Source organism: Antechinus flavipes, chromosome 3, assembly GCF_016432865.1.
Source record: "Antechinus flavipes isolate AdamAnt ecotype Samford, QLD, Australia chromosome 3, AdamAnt_v2, whole genome shotgun sequence".
In the NCBI taxonomy this organism is placed as follows: Eukaryota; Metazoa; Chordata; class Mammalia; order Dasyuromorphia; family Dasyuridae; genus Antechinus; species Antechinus flavipes.
In genome coordinates, this window is record NC_067400.1 from 1,746,759 (window position 1) to 1,764,606 (window position 17,848).

Genomic DNA, 17,848 nt, shown 5'->3' on the forward strand with positions numbered 1-17,848 from the left:
GGACTGATGGGAGCGGAGGCGGGGCTGGAGGGCGGAAGCCGGAAGAGGCCGCAGGAAGTGGGCGCGCCCCGCCCCGCCCCGCGCCGCGCCTGCGCCAGTCAGTCCCGGCCGGCGGCGGGCACGGGCGCTGCGGGCCATGGGGAATGTCCCGAGCGGCGGCAGCGACGACGAAGAGCTCGAGGGCCCGGCCGGGGGCTGCTCTGGGCCGGGGACCGGGCCAGGGGGGCCGGGGCCGGGCCCGGGAGCGCCCGGACCCGAGACTGCGGGCCTGGTCTGCAGCGCCCCGGGGCCCGCCGGTCCCTCTGCGGGCGGCCTGCCGGGACCCGCGGCGCTGCTGGAGCCCGGAGCGCTGCGACAGGCGGCCCGCCTGAGCCCCGGTGCCCCTGGCCCGGCCCCGGCCCCGGCCCCCGACGGCTCGGGCCGCCCAGCGCTGCTGCGCTGGCTGGAGGAGCGCCGGGCCCGCGGGGACTCGGTGGTGAGCGGGGAGCAGCTGCGGGAGGCCCTGGAGGCGCGCGGGGCCGGCGACGAGGTGAGGCTCGCGCGGGGTGGGGGTAGGGGAGGGCACCTGTCACCTGCATGTGGGGGAGGGCGGGACCAGACCCCCCCCAGGATACCTGTCACCTGCGTGGGGGGAGGGCGGGACCAGACCCCCCCAGGACACCTGTCACCTGCGTGGGGGGGGGCGGGAACAGACCCCCCCAGGATGCCTGTCACCTGCATGGGGGGAGGGCGGGACCAGACCCCCCCAGGACACCTGTCACCTGCGTGGGGGGAGGGCGGGACCAGACCCCCCCCAGGACACCTGTCACCTGCGTGGGGGGAGGGTGGGACCAGACCCCCCCAGGACACCTGTCACCTGCGTGGGGGGAGGGTGGGACCAGACCCCCCCAGGATGCCTGTCACCTGCATGGGGGGAGGGCGGGACCAGACCCCCCCCAGGATACCTGTCACCTGCGTGGGGGGAGGGCGGGACCAGACCCCCCCAGGACACCTGTCACCTGCGTGGGGGGAGGGCGGGACCAGACCCCCCCCCCAGGACACCTGTCACCTGCGTGGGGGGAGGGCGGGAACAGACCCCCCCAGGATACCTGTCACCTGCATGGGGGGAGGGCGGGACCAGACCCCCCCCAGGATACCTGTCACCTGCGTGGGGGGGGGAGGGCGGGAACAGACCCCCCCAGGACACCTGTCACCTGCGTGGGGGGAGGGCGGGACCAGACCCCCCCCAGGATACCTGTCACCTGCGTGGGGGGAGGGCGGGACCAGACCCCCCCCAGGATATCTGCGCCTGCATGGGGGGAGGGCGGGACCAGACCCCCCCCCCAGGACACCTGTCACCTGCATGGGGGGAGGGACTGGCAGCTTCACATGTGAGTGGCCCGGCGCCCATACAGGTGGGGGGCAAGGCTGGACGGTTCGAGGCTGGGTCCGAGCCCCTGCTTGGGGAGCAGAAGAGACCGGCGTTGGGGGCGCTCCCTGGGGAGGGGCCCTTTGGGTGCGGGGCCGCCCCTGCTCTCCCGTGGGTCCTGGCCCAGTTCCCCTTCCCCACGTAGAACTCGTGACGGGACTGTTTCGACCCCCGCGCCCCCAGGCTAGACGGCTGCCGCCGAGTCCTGGCCCCGGGGGGGGCTGGGGGGGCTCCCTCCGTACCCTGCCCCGGGGCCAGCTGTGCATCGTGGGGGGGGGGGGCCAGGGGCTCGCAGCCAGAGGCCAGCCCCCCCCCCCCGGGTTTGACCTGGGCTGGGGGCCGGTCACTGCTCCCTTGGGCAGCCTCGGGGGCTCTCGCTGATGCTTGGCGGTGGGAGGGAGGGTCCCCCGGTCTCCAGCCCCGACCCCCCGCAGGAAGCTGCCGAGGAGGGAGGAGGGACGGGGCCGGTGTGGCGGGGTGGGCACGAGCCGTGGCGCTGGGCTGCCTCCATCGGGCTCTCCCCGGGGGGGGCTGGCCCGGGGCCCCCCGGTCTGCGGTCTGGAGGACAGACTGGGGCGGCTTCGGCCCCGGCGGCACTTGGTACGGATGGGGCTCGGCCCGTCTCTGGAGCCCCCAGCCCGCTCCGGAAGGGAGAGGGGGCCGGGACTCTGGGGGCCCGAGGCCGGAGGAAGGTTCTGCTTCCTCGGGGAGGGTGTGGCAGGAGCCGTCACTCATCCCCTCGTCTCCGGTCAAAGTCCGCAGGTCTCCCTGGGGAGCCAGAGGCGGGAGCCCGAGTCCGGGCAGGAGTGGGGTCTGTGGCAGGGAAGCCTCCGGACGCCCCGGGAGCTGCCCCCACGGGCATCGGCGCGCCCTGGGCACCCGTCGTCGTGACTGGCATCAGGCTCGCCCCTGGCGCTGCTGACCCGGGCTCGGGGCGTCCTCTCTGTCCGCTTTGCCCCCGAAGCCCCCAAGGGTGGCGCAGGGTCAGGCGCGCGTCCGTGACGCGGGACGTCGGGGGGTCCGCTGGCGGTTTCGGGGTCCGTGGCTCAGACGGGGGCGCGCGCTCGTCCCTGACTCTCGGGGCTTTTCCTGGTTTTTTCTCGCGCTTTGTTTATTAAAACCGTCTCGGAGCCGAACTTCGGCTTTGCCCCTTCCGGAGGCCTGGCTGGGTTTGGGCCCGGGCTCGGGCCCCCCTGTGGCTTTCCTCGAGGGCGGTTTGAGTTTCCGTCTGAGCCCCTGCCCCGGAACAGCTCCTTGGGGCGGGATTTTTGCCCAGCCAGGCCCAGGTCCGGCCCTTACTCGTGGGAGGGGGCTCCCCGCAGAGCCGCCCCCGCTGGCCCAGGACCCCCCTCCCGTCGGGGGCTTCTGTGGGACGCTCTGCCCGGGCCCGGCCTCTGCTTCAGGGCCCCCGGAGCCCTTCCCCCGGTGGGCCCCCGCAGGCTGCCCAGGAGCTGCCCTCTCGGGGCCCAGACCTCCCAGGCTGGCAGGGGCTCCCTCGTGTGGGGGAGGACTCGGGAGGACTCCCGTCTTCTCTTCTGGCTTCTGGGCCGCACGGGGGGGCCGGGCAGCGGGGGAAGGGCGAGGTGAAGGAGCCGCTGGGGCTGGAGCCCGGCGGGGGCAGGTAAAGGTCCTGCTGCGGAGGGACCTCTGGCACCGGGCAGCCCCAGGGAGCTCGAGGGCCGGGCGGACGGAGCCGGTTCTGCCGGGGGGGAAGAGGGAGCGGGCAGGAGGTGGAATAGGAGGGAGGACTCTGCAGAAGGAGCTGAGGACCCAGCCCCCACGTGGAGGAGGAAGCCCGAGGGGAGGGCGAGGCACGGTCCCTCCCAGATGCCCGTGGGGTCCGGGGCTGGGGCTCAGGACAGAGCTTAGGGGGCCAGGCTCAGCCCCCTCCCCCTCCCCAAAGTCCCCCCTTTCCGGCGTCCCGCAGTCTGGGCGCGCCCTGGGCGGGAGAAGGGCTCCGGGGCGCTCGGCCCGGGCAGGGACTTGCCGTCTCCCGGCTGACGCTCCCGTCTCTGCCCGCCAGGTCTTCGCCCAGTTTGACGTGGAGGCGGACGGCCCGGTGGATGTGGAGAACATGCTGGAGGCCCTCAAGAGCTCCAGGGGCGCCAGCCTCCCCGGGGAGCTGAGCCACGTCACCAGGCAGCTCCAGGCCTGCCCCCTGGTTCCCGGTGAGGCTGCCAGGCCTGGGCCCGGGTTTCCTGCTCCCCCGCAGCCTCACGCGGGGGGAGGGGGACGGCCCCTTGGGGGGCTGGGATGGCGAGGGCTGGCCCCGGGCCGTGGGGGTCTCTGAGAAGATCGACCCCTCCGGTTCCTCTCTCCTTCTCCAGCACTTTGGGCTCCTTCCCATTTGTCCCTCGGGTGTAGAGCCCGGGCTCAGAGTCAGCAGTCCGGCCTCGGACACTCCCTGGCTGGGGACCCTGGGCGGGCGCCTGCCTCAGTTTCCTCATGAGCAAAATGAGCTCCCCCCCATGGGGGTCCCAGAGAGTGGGACACAACAGACCAGCCACGGTCTCCGCACGTTCTCTCCCCGCAGTCCCGGAGGTGGGGGGGCGAGAAAAGGGGCCCTCGCCTTTCCCAGGTCACACGGCCAGAGAGTGTCCGAGGCCGGTTCTGGACCCCCGTCCGGGGCAGCTCGGACTCCGAGCCCGCGGCCACCGGCCCCCTGTGCTTTTCAGGTTTCATCGACATCTTTTCCGAAGGCACGGAGAGCCTGGGCGCCCACTCTGCCATGATCTTGCGCTTCCTGCACCGGAACCGCATCGCGAGCATGGCGCTCCCTTACCCGCTGCTGGATTACTGCCACACCGTCTGTGCCATGAGGTCGTCCGTGCTGAGAGAGTCTCTGGACCAGCTCGTGCAGAAGGACAAGGGTGAGGGCGGCCCCCGGGCCCGCCGGGAGGTCCTCGGGCCCCTCTGCAGGTGGGCACCCCGGGAGGAGACCAGGAGGGCGGACAGCCCGGGTGCCAGAGCTGGGCTTCCCTTTGCAGAGGCCCCGGGAGAGCTGAACGGGAGCCCCGAGTCCGACCAGCTCAAGGCCGTCGCCAAGTGCTACACGTACATCGAGACGTCCTCCAACTCAGCCGACATCGACAAGATGACCAACGGAGAAACGTCGTCCTTCTGGCAGTCCGACGGCAGCGCCCGCTCGCACTGGATCCGGTGAGGAGCCCGGAGGGAGCGGGGGCCGATCCCCCAGGAGACCTGCGGACGCTGTCGGGCCGGCGGCCCCTCCTGCCCTCAGCCTCCCCGCCCGCCCTCCTCGTCCTGGCCCGGGGTCCGCTTCCCATCAGGCGCGATGCAGTAGCCGGGGGGAAGGCCACGGTCCTCCCCCCATCGGGCTGGCCCTCGCCGGCTGCCTGCTTCCGTCTGGAGCATCTGGAGGGGGGCCGGGCTAGATCCCGGACGGGTCCAGTGGCTTCTGGAGCCGCGGCTCTGAGGGAGGCCACCTGGGGGGCTTCAGGGGGACCTCGGGCCTCGTCTCCCAAGGGCGAGCGCCCGAGATGAGCGTGGGGTTGTCCCCAGCCTCCCAGCATCAGCGCCACATTGGGGGTCACAGGCAAAGGACCGGCCTGGTCTCGGGAGGATGCGGGGGCAGGGGCACCGCGGTGGGGGCGCCTTCCGAGTGTCCCGCGCCCCCTGGTGTCTCGCAGCTTGAAGATGAAGCCGGACGTGGTCCTCAGACACCTGTCGATCGCCGTGGCGGCGAGCGACCAGAGCTACATGCCGCAGCAGGTCACGGTGGCCGTGGGCCGGAGCACCGGCAGCCTCCAGGAGGTCCGCGACGTCCACATCCCCAGCAACGTCACCGGCTACGTGACGCTGCTGGAGAACGCCAACATCAGCCAGCTGTGTGAGTGCGCGAGGGGCCCTTTTCGGGCCGGGGGGCTCGTCCGCAGGCGCGCTTCCTGACAAATGTCGCCGCGCAGACCCGCCTCACGTGGCCCCGTGTCCTTCCTGCGCCGGCGGGGCCCGAGTGGCGGGTGTAGCGGGGACCTCATAGGAGGTCTTGGCGGCTCCCCTTTCTGACAGGGGCTCTCGCCCCCCATGCCGGCCCAGCCCTGGGGCGCAGAGCTCTGAGCACTGCAGCCCGCCCCCTGCTCTGGCCCCCCACGCGCGGGGCACAGAGCTCCGAGGCTCTCGGGGAGGCCCCGGCCCTGACGTGCTTCTGTTCTCGGCAGACGTCCAGATCAACGTGAAGCGCTGCCTCAGCGACGGCTGCGACACCCGGATCCACGGGCTCCGGGCGGTGGGCTTCCAGCGCGTGCGCCGCGCGGGGGTCTCGGTCTCCGACGCCTCCGCCATCTGGTACTGGTCCCTCCTGACGTCTCTGGTGACGGCCTCCATGGAGACGAGCCCGGTGTTCGTCCAGACCATTCTGCAGAACACCCAGTAAGATGCCTCCGAGCCCCTGCCCGCCTGCCCTTCTATCCTGTGGGAGAGGAAGGGGCGATCCTGTGCCCCGCCCCGGCCCCCTGGGGTGTTGGGGGGGGTCTCTGCCATAGAGAGCCCCCCGTGTCCCCCAGCCTCAAAGCGGCGGGGTGGGAGGGGCCCCAGCCATGCGTGCCCCCTTCCTCCCTGCCCCTGAACTTTCCCTCACCTGGGCCTGGTCTCCGGGGCACACCTGAAGCTCCTGTGACTCAGCCTGTCCGGGGAGGTCCTGGCAGCCTGAGGGACTGAGCAGGGCTGGGGAGGAGGAGCCTCTGGGCAGGGGCCTGGGCTGCCTCAGGGGAGGTGCTGGTCCCCCTTCCTCCGCCCTCCCCACCCCCCGTGCCCGGAGCTGGCCCTTGGGGAGTGCTAGTCTGGGAGGGCACCGAGGGCGGAGCGAAAGAGCCAGAGTTCAGCCCTTCCCAGTTGGGGGAAGGAGGGGGCGGAAGCCCCCAGGCGGGGTCACTGGTCAGCTAGCTGTCAGGCTGGAGGTCCGGAAGAGGGCCCCGGGGAGGGGGCGGGCCTCTCTGGAGGCCCGGGGTCACAGGACTGATTGGCACAGTGCATGGGGCCATTGTGGCGGGGCAGGGGTGAGGCTCCGTGGGGGGGACCCCTCCCCCAGCCCTGTCTCTGCTCTTCTTCGTCCAGGAAAGCGCTGCAGCACATGCCCCCGCTCTCGCTCTCCCCGGCCTCCACGGACGGGGCCAGCTTCCTGTCTCCCAGCGTCCTGGGCGAGGTGGACGGCTTCCTGGTGAGAATAACCAGGTAGGCCTTCCTGCCCGGCCCCTGCCCGGAGCCCCCCAGATGGCCTCTGGGCGGGCCGGAGTCGCAGGGTGGGGAGGGCGCCCTCGGGTTAGTGGGCAACGACTGAGCCCCCGCCCCGTTCTCCTTCTGCGCTCGGAGTGCCCGGGGCTGGGCGGCCTTCCCTGCGCGGTGCCAGAGATTCTTGGTGGTTTGGAGGGGATCCCCCCGCCAGGGGGCCGAGGGTCCGCTCAGCGTCCCCGGCTCCGTCTGTCTCCAGCCCTGGGCCATGGGTGACCGCCCGCATTTTGCCCTATTCACAGTTGCTTGGCTAACCCGGAAGTAGAGCTGACCTTGCTGGCCTTTGCCCTGGCCCGAGGGAGCGTGGCCAAAGTGCTCAGCTCTCTGTGCGCCATCACCGACCACTTGGACGCGCCCTACCAGGCCTCGGCCCTGATCGCCTCGATGGCCGCCGTGCGACAGAACCTGCTCTACAAATATGGTAAATGCTCCCGCTGGGAGCCCCCTCTGCCAGGCAAGGTCTTCACAGTGAGCAATGGGTCAGGGTTAGGGCAGGGGTCTTCGCAGTGGGCCATGACCCGGGCAGGAGTCTTTGCAGCGGGTGGTGGGCCGTGACCCGGGCAGAGGTCTTCGCAGTGGGCCATGACCCGGGCAGGAGTCTTTGCGGTGGGTGGTGGGCTGTGACCTGGGCAGGGGTCTTCGCAGTGGGCAGCGGGCCGTGACCCGGGCAGGGCTGACCAGATTCTCTCTGCTCGGCCAGGCAGGATTCTGCAGCCAACGCTCCAGGCGTGTGATGTCAAGGGGAAGGGTGAGAAGTCGGGGCCGGAAAACCTCCTGGCCGAGCCCTGGAGTGGAGATGGTGAGTGACCGGAGGGCGGGGGCGGCCAGAGTAGGGATGCTCGCGCCGCGGGGGGCCGGTGCCGTCCTGGAGAGCCTCGGACCCTCGGTGCCCCGTTGTGCCTCTTCTGGGCCACTTCTGGGAGAGGTCCTCCCTGACCCTTTGTAAGATGGCCCAACTGAAGAGGAGTTGGGAGTCTAGGGACGAAAATGAAGCCCGCTGATGTAACATCTGCGTCCTGGGGCGGCTCTCCTTGGTGGCGAGTGTGTCTGGGCCTCCCCCCTCCTCCGTGACTCCTGCGACGGCAGGTCCCCGTGGACCCCTGGCCTGGCTCCTGGAAGCACCGCCTTGAGCCCACTCCCCTTTCTTTGCCGGCCAGAGGCCGAGGACTGGAGGGCGCTTCCGTTAGGCCTCGGGGCAGCAGCCAAGCACAGAACAGGGCTCCCAGCCTGGCCAGAGCCTCCCTCCGGAGGAGAGGAGCCCTCCAGTTCTGGGGGGCCGGCCGGAGGGCTCAGGCCCGACTCGGTGCCTCTGCCCACCCCGACTTCTGTGTGATGGTGGCGCAGCCTTTAAGGGAGGCCGACTGGCTTGGGGGGGGGGACGACCCTGGGTGGAGGGGAGCCCATTTTTATCCATCTTCAAACTTGCTGCTGGAGTAAGGCCGTGAGGGGGCTGCGGACCCCTAGACGTGGCTGTGGGACAGGGCGGCGAGACCGGCTCGTCTGCGCGTGTGATGTTGCCGGAAACCTAATAGACAGAAGACTAGAGCCCCTCCCTCAGGTGTCCGAGGCGGGTGCTTCTGATGCTCTGTGATGGCTCTCGTTGCGGCTCGTTCAGCGTGGGGGGCGGCTCTGGGCCGGGATGGGGAGGCGGGGCCGTCGAGAAGGGCCTCTGGGAGGGAGAAGGTTCCAGGCAGCCCCGGTCCTTTGCCTGCTCGGATCCCCTCATGGCCTCGGAGCCGGGCCTTGGGGAAAGCCACGTGGGTGCGGCGACCGAGCCGGGGTTGGGCCCTCGTTCAGCCTCTGTCCGTCCCCGGTGGCCTCCCAGGGTTTCAGCCGTGTCCGGGCCAAGATTGTCCGGCCTTGGGCCAGTTGGCCGACAAAGAACAGGTCACGTGAGGACTTTGCCTTTGATGAAACTTTATCTTTCCACGGACGTGTGTGGTTTCTCACGCTCGTTTCACGAAAACTCCGTGTCCCGCGTCGTCCTTCCTCACCTGTCCCCTCCCCAAGCGGCGAGGGGCCCGACGCTTCCCCGAGCGGCCCCACGTTTGTCACGTGGCACCGGAAAAGTCAGATCAGAAAGGGGTGAGGTGAGAAAGCAAAATGTGAGCGAACAACACGACGAGAGTGCGAATGCCCCGCCGTGATCCCCGCTCGGTGCCCACAGTCCTCCCGGGGTCCAGATGGCGATCGCTGCAGCCGACCTGAATCCGAAAAGAGCCCCGCCCGTCAGAATCGATCATCCTGTGATCTTGCCGTCGCCGTGGACACCGTCTCCTGGTTCTGCTCCCTCAGCATCAGTCCGAGCGATAACATCCCATTGCCGTGTTTGACCCGGCCGTTCCCCAGCCGCCCGCATCCCCTCGGTTTCCAGGTCCTTGCCCCCACGGAGGGGGCTGCTGACACATTTGTGCACGGGGGGGCCCTGTTCCCTCCTTTAGGGTTTCCTTAGGATACAGACCCGGGAACGTGACTGCTGCTCCAGGGATGCCCGCAGCTTATGCACAGCTGGATCGCCCTGTGGGCGCGCTGCCAAACCCCTCTCCAGGAGGTCCAGTCCCCATGTCCATCCCCAAGCATCAGAGTCCCTGCTCTCCCCTGCCCTCCGGCCCCTGTTTGTCCCTGTCCCTCTGGCGATCCAGGAGGTGCGAGGCTCCCTCCGAGGTGTCTGAATTTGCATTTCTCTGCCCAGCGGTGATCCAGGGCAGCTCTTCCCAGTCGGGGGATCTTAAGGAACAGCTTTGTTCACTAGGGAAAGCGCCCGTGTCCCTGAATGGGAGCGTGGGAGAGGATCACGGGCCATCCGGTCCAGCCGCCGCCCTGGGTGATTGGAAGAGGAGCCCAGGGTCACGGTGGGCTCTGTCCGTGGGGCACTAGCAGGCCAGGACCATCCTCTGAGCTCGGGGTGGGGCCCTCACCTCGGACCTTGCCTCTGTCAGCCAGCGCTGGCTGAGAACTTGAAGGGACCGAGGAGCATTAACCTAGAGAGAGGGAGGCTGCGCCGGGGCTGGGGAGAGAAGGAACGAGAGCGGTTCTGCTGGGCTTGAGGAACCGAACCTCCGGGCCGGGGCCTGAGGCTGGAGGCCCACCTGCTGGACATGGAGGCGGGCGGTGGGCGTCGGGCTCGCTCTCCCAGTGCCGGACACTGGGCGGCGGTTCTGACCTGGGTGCCCGGCTCCCCTGGCTCGGAGCCACTCTCGGTGCCAAGAACTCAGTTGGATTTTCTCGTCAGGCTTTCTCACGGAGACGGGCAAGACCAGGGCGAGCATCATTTTCTCCACGGGCACAGAGGCGGCCTTCCAGGTCACGCAGCTGAGGATCAAGGTACTTTGCTGGGGACCGACTCGGGCCGGAACGGGGTTTTAGGAACGAGCCTGCTCAGGCTCCCTGGGGCGGTGCCGTCCAGTTCCCGGCTCGTGCGCTGTTCCCAGCAGCGCCGGCTCAGGAGCTGCAGCTTGGCCAGCGGGCATTGTAGGCAGCAGTGCCCACGCTCGGGCCTCCCTGTCCCATGGTCGCCCCCAGCCCCAGCTCCTCGTGAGACTTGCCCCTTGTCAGAGGCTTGGTGGGTACAACCAGGCGCTCCCTTGGGGGGGGGCGCCCCTCCAGACACGGGGGAGAGCGTTTACATCAAGGACGCAGCCCCCTGTCATCATCAGAGCTGGCCACGCGGTACTTGGGAGGCGGGCAGAGCTTCTGAGGCGACTGGCAGCCTCCTGGGCACTCCGCAGCTTCGCTCCGGGGCTGGCAGAGCTCCCGGCTCCCCGTAGGGCAGCATCCAATGGCGTGAGCGGTTCCGGTCCTGCTTCTGAGCTCCTCAGAGGGCTCTTTGTGCCCTTCCAGGTGCGGCGGGGCAGCATCGGGGCCCAGTGCGGGCTGGTCTTTGCCTACAACTTCCCCTCGGAGAGGTTCCAGGCCGAGGAGCACTTTCAGAGGTTCGAGAAGTACGATACGTGGAGGCTCCCCGAGTACCGGCAGTTCTTAAAAAGCAGGTAGGAAGCGGGGGCCCCTCCGCGCCCCCCGAGAGGGCCGGCAGGCCTTCCCCCGGGCCTCTGAGGCCACTATCTCGGGCACCGGTCCTGAGTCCCGGCTCGGGGGCCTGCCGCCTTATGGGAGCCAGGCTGGGGCTGGGAAGGGCCCCTTGACCTGCCTCTTCTGCCTCAGGCCGGGCACTTCATTTGGCGGGCACCTGGCACAGATGCAGAGCGCCAAGGGGCCCAGCCCTGGGGAAGCCTTGGGGCCTTTCTTCAGGGCCCCCGACTCCCCAAGGCTCATTCCTTCCCGGGGCCCTCGCACTCCTTGCTGCCCCTCCCAGTGTCCTCGGGTTCCCGAGACGGGAGCACCTCGAGGGCGAGGACGGGCTCTGGGCGGGCACTAGGACCTCACCGTCCGACACCTCGCAGACACTCTGGGGAGCCCCGGGCCCACTTGGGCCAGGCCGGCCGAGGCTTCCTGGGGGAGGGCCGTCAGCTCCCGGGTTTTGTGCCCTCGTCACCTCTCCGACCCTCAGCATTCGAAGGCAGCAGCCCAAAGGGCCCCGGCCTTTCCCTCCCCCTCCGACCCTCGCCGAGGTTTTCCACTTGGCATCTTTTGCACCCTCGCGGCCGCCTTGCTGGCAGGATCCCCATTTTGCAGATGGGCCTCCCTGACTCCGGGCCTCGGCCCCCGTCTCTTGCCGTGGCCTCAGTGGGCGTGGCCGGTCCGGCCGGCATCCGCGTCCCCGCGCCCACGCTGCCTTTGTCGGGGTCACTCGGCCTCTTGGTCTGAGGTGGGGGTGAGGCTGGTGCCTCCTGCCCCAGGGGCGCTTATCTGCCCTCCGAGGGGCGTGCCGGGGGCACAGGGGAAGCTGAGGCCTTTTGTCAGGAGGGGCCTGAGCGCGGAGCTGAGCCCCCCCTCCCCGCCCCAGGGCCCACTAGTGGGGGATCGGCTGCTCTGGGCCTCTACGCCAGCCCTGCCCACAGGAGGCCGCCATAACCAAGTGAGGGTCCAAGTGGCTGCTCTTTAGGTGGGAAGGATTGGCCTCCCGAGCCGGGCCCCAACTCGGACACAGGGGCCCATGGCTGGGGGCCCACGTGGCAGCCGGAGGCCCGCCGCCCGCCCTTGCGCCACACACAGGGTGGCAAAGTGTCTGACCTTCCCAGGGTGGGCAGCGCCTGGGCGGACCTCGGGGAGGACGAGCCCGCCGGCTGGTTCGAGGCCGAGGAGGACTGGGACGAGGTGGAAGTGAAGATGCAGCCGTGCCGGGTGGCCAAGGTCAGGGGGAGGAAGGGGGGGTGGCCAAGGTCAGGTGGGGGGGAGGGGGACAGACAGGGTCAGGCCTAGGAGGGGCCCAGGCGTTTCTCAAAGCCCCGCCTGCCTTCCAGTATCTGATGGTCAAGTTCCTGTGTACCCGGCGCGACACGGCCGAGCGCCTGGGCGTGCAAGGCCTGAGCGTCTACGGCTACCTGCGCCCCGCCGACGCCGATCTGGGCCCCGGCACCCGCTGTGCCACCTGCGACCCCGAGGCCGACCGCATCTGCGGCATGACCCTGCTCCTGAAGACGCTCTCCTTCGTCCAGCAGCTGGCCCAGGACCTGGTACGAGCGTCCCGGACTCGGACACGTGGGACGGGGGGAGGGGCCAGAGGCCGGGGAGGCCGGGTGGGGAGGGGGCTGCTTGGCCCCACGTCGCTCGTCTCTCCCCGACACAAGGCACGGCAGAGAGAGAGCGGGTTCAAGCACAAGCCCCTGCTGGACACGGCCGGCCTCAGCCTGCGGCTCTTCTGGGGCTTCTACAGCAAACTGGAGGCCCGGTGAGTGCGGGGGCCGTAGCGCCCCAGCGGGGAGTACCTGGGGGTGCCCACACGGGCGGGCTCCAGCCCGGGGGCCGCTGACGCTCGGTTCTCCCCCTAGGCCCAGGGAAGAGTGCGTCCTGGCTCGCACCATGCTGCTGCAGCTTCTGCAGAGCTGTTTGTCGGAGCTCACGGCGGAGCCCCAGGCCACGGCGGGGCCCCCACCACCGAACGGCGGCGTGCAGGCTGCGCCGGAGGACCTGTACGCGCACCTGTGCCAAGGTAGGGGGGGTCCTGCTCCCCTGCTGGGGGCCGAGCTGGGAGCCGGGGGCCTTGCCCTCGGGGGCCCCGCCCGCACACCCACCTCGGCCCGTCCTTGGTTTTGTCAGTGGTGGACGAGGCGGGGGACGACCCTGTGCCATTGAAAAGACTGCAGGCCGAGGTGAGGAACACGCTCCTCCAGGGAGCCGCCGTCTTCTTCCCCGATGGCCGCGCCCGGCGCCGCCACCTGTTTGCCATGATGGTGAGTGGGGGCCTGTGCCCGTGGGGTCGTCGGGCTTGGGGACCTCGAGGGGTTTCGGACCCTCTCTCTGAAAGAGCTTCTTGGCCACGCTGCTGGTTCCCAGTTTGGGGCCTTCCTTGGAGCCCGTGTGGGGGCCTTGGGGGACCACTTCCTGCACCTCGACCCGCCGAGCGCTGGAGGCCACGGGCCCCGGACGTCCCCTGGGCTCGCCTTTCTCACCGCCTCCACGTGGCTCTGGCCCCCCCCCAGCCTCTTTCCTTGCCCTTTGCGCACCATCCTCGGGCACAGTCTCTCCGGCTCCGGGCCGGGTTTCAGAAAGTCCGTCGTATTCTTGTGGGCTCCCCTCCCCCCCCCCCCCCCCCCCCCGTGCCCACCAGGCCAAGGTGGGCGCACCTGAGCCGCTTTGGAGCCGCAGTGACCCCTCCCCCAGGAGCTTTTTGCTTTCTTCCTGCTGACATCCTCCATCCCTCCCATCCCTTTTGCTCATCTTCTGCCTCCACTGGAGGCTGGGTCTCCAACCGTTGTCAGCTTTCAGCCCTGTTCTCCCATCTGACGTGGCCCTGGCGGATGGGGGGGGGGGGGTCTCTTCCCTGCAGGGCCTGTGGGACTGATGGGATTGATTTGCATCTGGGGGCTGGGATCAGGTGTTGAGGAGAGAGACCCCTGAGAGACAGTCCCCCGAGAAGTGCAGCCGGCCCACGGGCATCACGTTGCTGGAGCATCTCTGCTCTCAGATGGGGGCCTGGGCCAGGGGTCTCCTGTTGGAAAGTGGAAGCCGGCCTCCGAGGGGGTGGTCCCCTTTTCTGCTCTGCCACAGCCCCTCCCTGTGGCGAAGCCCCCTCAGAAACACCACGAAGGGTTTGGGGACGAATTCCACCTGAAAGGGCCCTTTGCGTTTCCCAGAAGAACATCACGGAGCCGGAGCAGAAGCCGTCTGCGCATCTCACCTTCAGGTCCTTGTGCACCTATTTCAGGCAAGTCTGACGGCCCCCACTTTGGGGGGAAGGAGCCTCCCCAGAGTCCCCAAAAGTCCCTGCCGGGGATCCCAGGGCTGAGGCCGGCCAGGCAGGAGAAACAAGATGGCGGCCAAGAGGCCCAAGGCTCTGCTCCTCCCGCACTCGCTGGCCCAGCCGCGGCCCCCGAGAGGAGTCGGGTGCAGGCGGCCCCCCCCGTTTGTGGGACGCACTCGCCGTCTCATCTGAGGGGGGCCGCGTGTGTCATTCCAGTGGCCGCGACCCCGGAGGCCTGCTGCTGCTCCCAGAGAAGGGGGGCCCGGCCGAGCTGGACGTTCAGGAAGTGCTGGCCGTCATGGACACGCTGCAGGCGGCCGCTGCCAAGGAGGTAACCTCTCACCGGGTGCCCCAGCGGCCCACGGGGATCAATGTGGGCCTGGGGGGTGTGTGGCCGGACGGCCAGCAGAGGGACCTTGGAAAGGAGGGCCCCGGGGCCGCACAGCTGCCAGGGTCGCCAAGCCCAGCACGAGCCCCTTTCTGGTCCTGGCTGACTGGGCGGGACCCTCAGGGAGTCTGGGCCTCCGGCCGGCTCTGCTCCCCAAGGGGGCGGTTTGCGGATGACCTCGCACTCGGAGCCGGCCGCCCCGAGGGATCTGGGCCTTCTCCGGGAGCTTGCTCAGCCCAGCGTGCCGCAGAGGAAGCGAGGTGGGGGCAGGCTCCGACGGGGACTCGGGGAAGCAGCTCTGCGGCCCCAGGCCCGTCCCGGCTCCTCCTGGCCCGCTTCCCATGGACGCCGCCCACGGGCTTGGAGCTCCTCGGAGGCCGCCTCCTGTGCCCCGAAAACCTGAGCGTGGCCTCCAGGAAGGTCCTTGTGGGCGGCGGGGGTGAGGAGACCCCCAAGATGTGGCTGCCCGTCCAGAGCAGCGAGCCTGCCCGGCGCCGAGGCCTGCAGACTCCATGCGAAAAGCCGGGGCTGGAGACCCTGGGGGGTCAAGGCCCAGAAGTCCTGGCTCTGCCGCGGCGCCATGTTCCTCGCCTCCCGCTTGCCCTGGCCCCAGGGAGTCTGGGGGAGACTGGGGGAGTCCAGGCCTGCGGGCGTGGTCACGGAGACCCCCAGGGGAACGTCTGGGCTTTGGGGCCTGCCTTCCAGGAGCCTCCGTGTGTCAGGGACGCCCCAGGCCCGGAGGCGGGGAAGGGCGCCACCGACTGGCCCTGGCCACAGTGACCCCCCGCCCCCATCTCGGTCCCCTCTCGCAGTGCGACATGCTGATGCAGGACGCGCCCCCAGGCGAGAGCGGCCCGGCCTTGTTCTCCCTCTTCTGGTCGGTGCAGGGGAGCCTGCTGTCCTGGTGCTACCTGCAGCTCAAGGGCAGCGAGCCGCGGGCCAAGCAGCTGGCCGCGGAGACGCTGGATAGATGTGAGTCCCGGCCCCCGGGACCGTGGGGGGGGGGGGGTCGGCCCCGCTCAGTGCCCGCCCCACCCCGGCCATCCGGAGGCTGACTCGCCTTTCCTCTCGTCAGACACGGGACAAGTCCTGGCCAGCGTGAGGACGGTCTTGCGGTCCCTCCTGTCCCAGTTTAGTGGGAAAAAAGTAGTGGAAAAGTTGTGTAACTCTGTGTTTGCCATGGCCACCCGGCAGCTGGTGAGTACCCCCGGGGCGGCTCTCGCGGCTGGGCGCTGGCACGAGGCCCGTGCCCGGCCCGCCAACGGCGCCCCCGCCCCTGCAGGTCATCTTCCTGCTGGATTTCTGCCCCCTGGACATCCCGCACTTGGCCCTGTTGAAGGCGTTCAGCACCCTGACGGACCTCCTGAAGGACCTCTGCAGCGACCCCGACGGCGGCCCCGAGCAGGTACCTCCCGTGCCCGGGCTTCCTCTGCCAGCTTGGCTGTGTCTGGGCAGCCCCATCCCACCCCTTCAGGGCGGCTGCAGCACTCGAGTAAATTGGCCGCTATCTTGCCAGACCGGAGGATGCCCCTCCCCAGCCCCCCATCAGCCCGATCTGTGGCACAGAGCTGAGGGAAGGGGCCGTCCGGCCCTCCGACACGGGGCGTGCTGGCCCGGGAAGAGCCCAGCCCCTTTGCGGGGAGAGCCGTGGGGCCGCGCGGGGGCTCCCCGTCACGGGCCCTCTCGGCCTTTGCTCGCCAGATGGACGTGGACACGTGGCAGCAGGAGCAGCCCGTGGTGCTGAACACCTGGGCCATGGAGTCCGCCCACAACTACGAGAACAACCGCCACGAGGCGACCGTCTTCCTCAGCCCCGGCGCCACCTCCTTCGAGGTGGAGTTTGACGACAAGTGCGAGACGGAGACGAGGTCAGTCTGGGGGCGCCCCCCCTCCCCTCCCCCGGCCCCCGAGGAGCCCCTGGGGAGAGTGACGCAGGCCCTCGCCCCGGCAGGTACGACTACCTGGAGTTCACCGACGCCCGGGGCCTGAAGACGCGCTACGACACCAAGGTCGGCACGGACAAGTGGCCCAAGGTGAGGGTGGCTGGGGGGCCGGGGGAGGGGGGGCAGGGCTCGGGCAAGGGCCCCCCGCTCGGCCGCCAACGCCCGTCTGGTTGCTCCCCAGAAAGTCACCTTTAAGGCGGGCCCCCAGCTGCACTTCCTCTTCCACTCGGACAGCAGCAACAACGAGTGGGGCTACAAGTTCACGGTCACAGCCTACGGCCTGCCGGACGTGGCCATTTCCTGGGGCCTGGACTTGCAGCTCCTGGTTTCCAGGCTGATGGGGCGCCTGGCTTCCCAGTGCCTGGCCTTGCGAGCCGACCGTGAGTGGCCTGCGCCCTGGCGGGGGGGGTTAGGGGACTGGGGGGCTGGGGGCCCAGAGCGCGCCAACGCGCGGCCTGTCCTGAAGCTGTTTAGTGTGTCCTTGGGGCTTCTGGAGGGGCCCCTGAGACCCTCGCTGAGGGCACCAACTCCAGGGGGGTCCTCGGACCAGGGACACCGGGACACCTTACGGACTCACTGGCGCCGACACTGAAAGGTCTCCTCCTTGCAGAGTTAGGGGGTGACACGGGACTGCCTGTGGCCAAGGTGACCCCTGTCCTCCACTCCCCCTTGTGGAAACCGGTCTTCAGGCACCAGCTGTGCCAGGAGGGGCTTCCGGGAGCCTGTGGGCCCGCTCCTGCGCCCCAGGATGGCAGAGAGGTAGGAGCTTTCCCCGCCTCCCTCGGGGTCTGCTCTCCCTGCACGGCCCGCGGGCACAAAGCCCCGCTCCCCACATCCCGGGGACCCCGCCCGCGGTCTGCACCCTGCGTGCCCGCGGCTGACGCGCCCCCTCGGTCTCGCTTTCCAGAGCCAGAGCGCTCAGGCCGACCCGGGCCGGGACCTCCTCGTCGACTTCGCCAAGTCAGACGCCGTTCAGGGCTTCTGCGGGCGGAGGCCCGAGCTTTTCCAAGGACTCGCACAGGCATGTAAAAAACAAGCCCCGCAGACAGATAGCGTTGCCGGTTCTGCGGTGGATCGAGCCGTGAACGCCGCGTTTGCCGCGCTGGTGTATCTCACGCCGCAGCTGTATGAGAAGCTGCAGAGCTATGGTAACTGTCCCCCCGGGCCGGGCCGGGCTAGCGAGCGACGCCGCGCTGCTCTCGGGGAGCTCCCGCCACTGGCAGCCGCCTCCCGGGCCCAAGAGCAGCTGGCTTCCGGCCTCAGGGAAATGCGGGGCCGGGCCCCTTCATCCTCCCGAGACCCCGAGCAGACGAGGGCCCTTTCCCCTCCTTGTTCATCGCCACCAGAGGGCGCCCGGGGCCCCTGGCCCTGCCCATCCTGGGGCTGGGCCACCGCGGGCGCTTTGGGCGTCCCCTGCTCCTCGGAGCACCAGCGCCCAGGGGCTGTGAAGAAACACCTCGCGGGCACCTTGGATCTCCTGGGCTGCGGCCCGGACCTTGCCGGCTGCAGCGAGACTCGGACAGGCCGGGGCGGGGAGCCCGAGGCCAGAGGGGTCCTGGGGG

At 69.8% G+C, this 17,848-nt stretch overlaps 1 protein-coding gene across 1 annotated transcript in view; it reads left to right on the forward strand.

Annotated features, from left to right (window-relative positions):
• The first annotated feature begins 136 nt into the window (after positions 1-136).
• ZZEF1 (zinc finger ZZ-type and EF-hand domain containing 1) overlaps positions 137-17,848 on the forward strand; it is a 44,056-nt gene continuing 26,344 nt past the window's right edge. Inside the window, exons 1-26 of the mRNA XM_051985091.1 lie at positions 137-529; positions 3,432-3,576; positions 4,084-4,278; positions 4,396-4,567; positions 5,059-5,258; positions 5,587-5,797; positions 6,482-6,598; positions 6,898-7,076; positions 7,356-7,454; positions 9,888-9,979; positions 10,496-10,644; positions 11,794-11,905; positions 12,016-12,228; positions 12,343-12,443; positions 12,544-12,704; positions 12,812-12,945; positions 13,849-13,919; positions 14,172-14,286; positions 15,156-15,315; positions 15,419-15,540; positions 15,626-15,748; positions 16,045-16,211; positions 16,295-16,376; positions 16,468-16,666; positions 16,897-17,045; positions 17,194-17,434. Of these exons, the coding sequence (XP_051841051.1) occupies positions 137-529; positions 3,432-3,576; positions 4,084-4,278; positions 4,396-4,567; positions 5,059-5,258; positions 5,587-5,797; positions 6,482-6,598; positions 6,898-7,076; positions 7,356-7,454; positions 9,888-9,979; positions 10,496-10,644; positions 11,794-11,905; positions 12,016-12,228; positions 12,343-12,443; positions 12,544-12,704; positions 12,812-12,945; positions 13,849-13,919; positions 14,172-14,286; positions 15,156-15,315; positions 15,419-15,540; positions 15,626-15,748; positions 16,045-16,211; positions 16,295-16,376; positions 16,468-16,666; positions 16,897-17,045; positions 17,194-17,434 (4,102 nt within the window). The remainder of the gene's footprint in view (positions 530-3,431; positions 3,577-4,083; positions 4,279-4,395; positions 4,568-5,058; positions 5,259-5,586; positions 5,798-6,481; positions 6,599-6,897; positions 7,077-7,355; positions 7,455-9,887; positions 9,980-10,495; positions 10,645-11,793; positions 11,906-12,015; positions 12,229-12,342; positions 12,444-12,543; positions 12,705-12,811; positions 12,946-13,848; positions 13,920-14,171; positions 14,287-15,155; positions 15,316-15,418; positions 15,541-15,625; positions 15,749-16,044; positions 16,212-16,294; positions 16,377-16,467; positions 16,667-16,896; positions 17,046-17,193; positions 17,435-17,848) is intronic.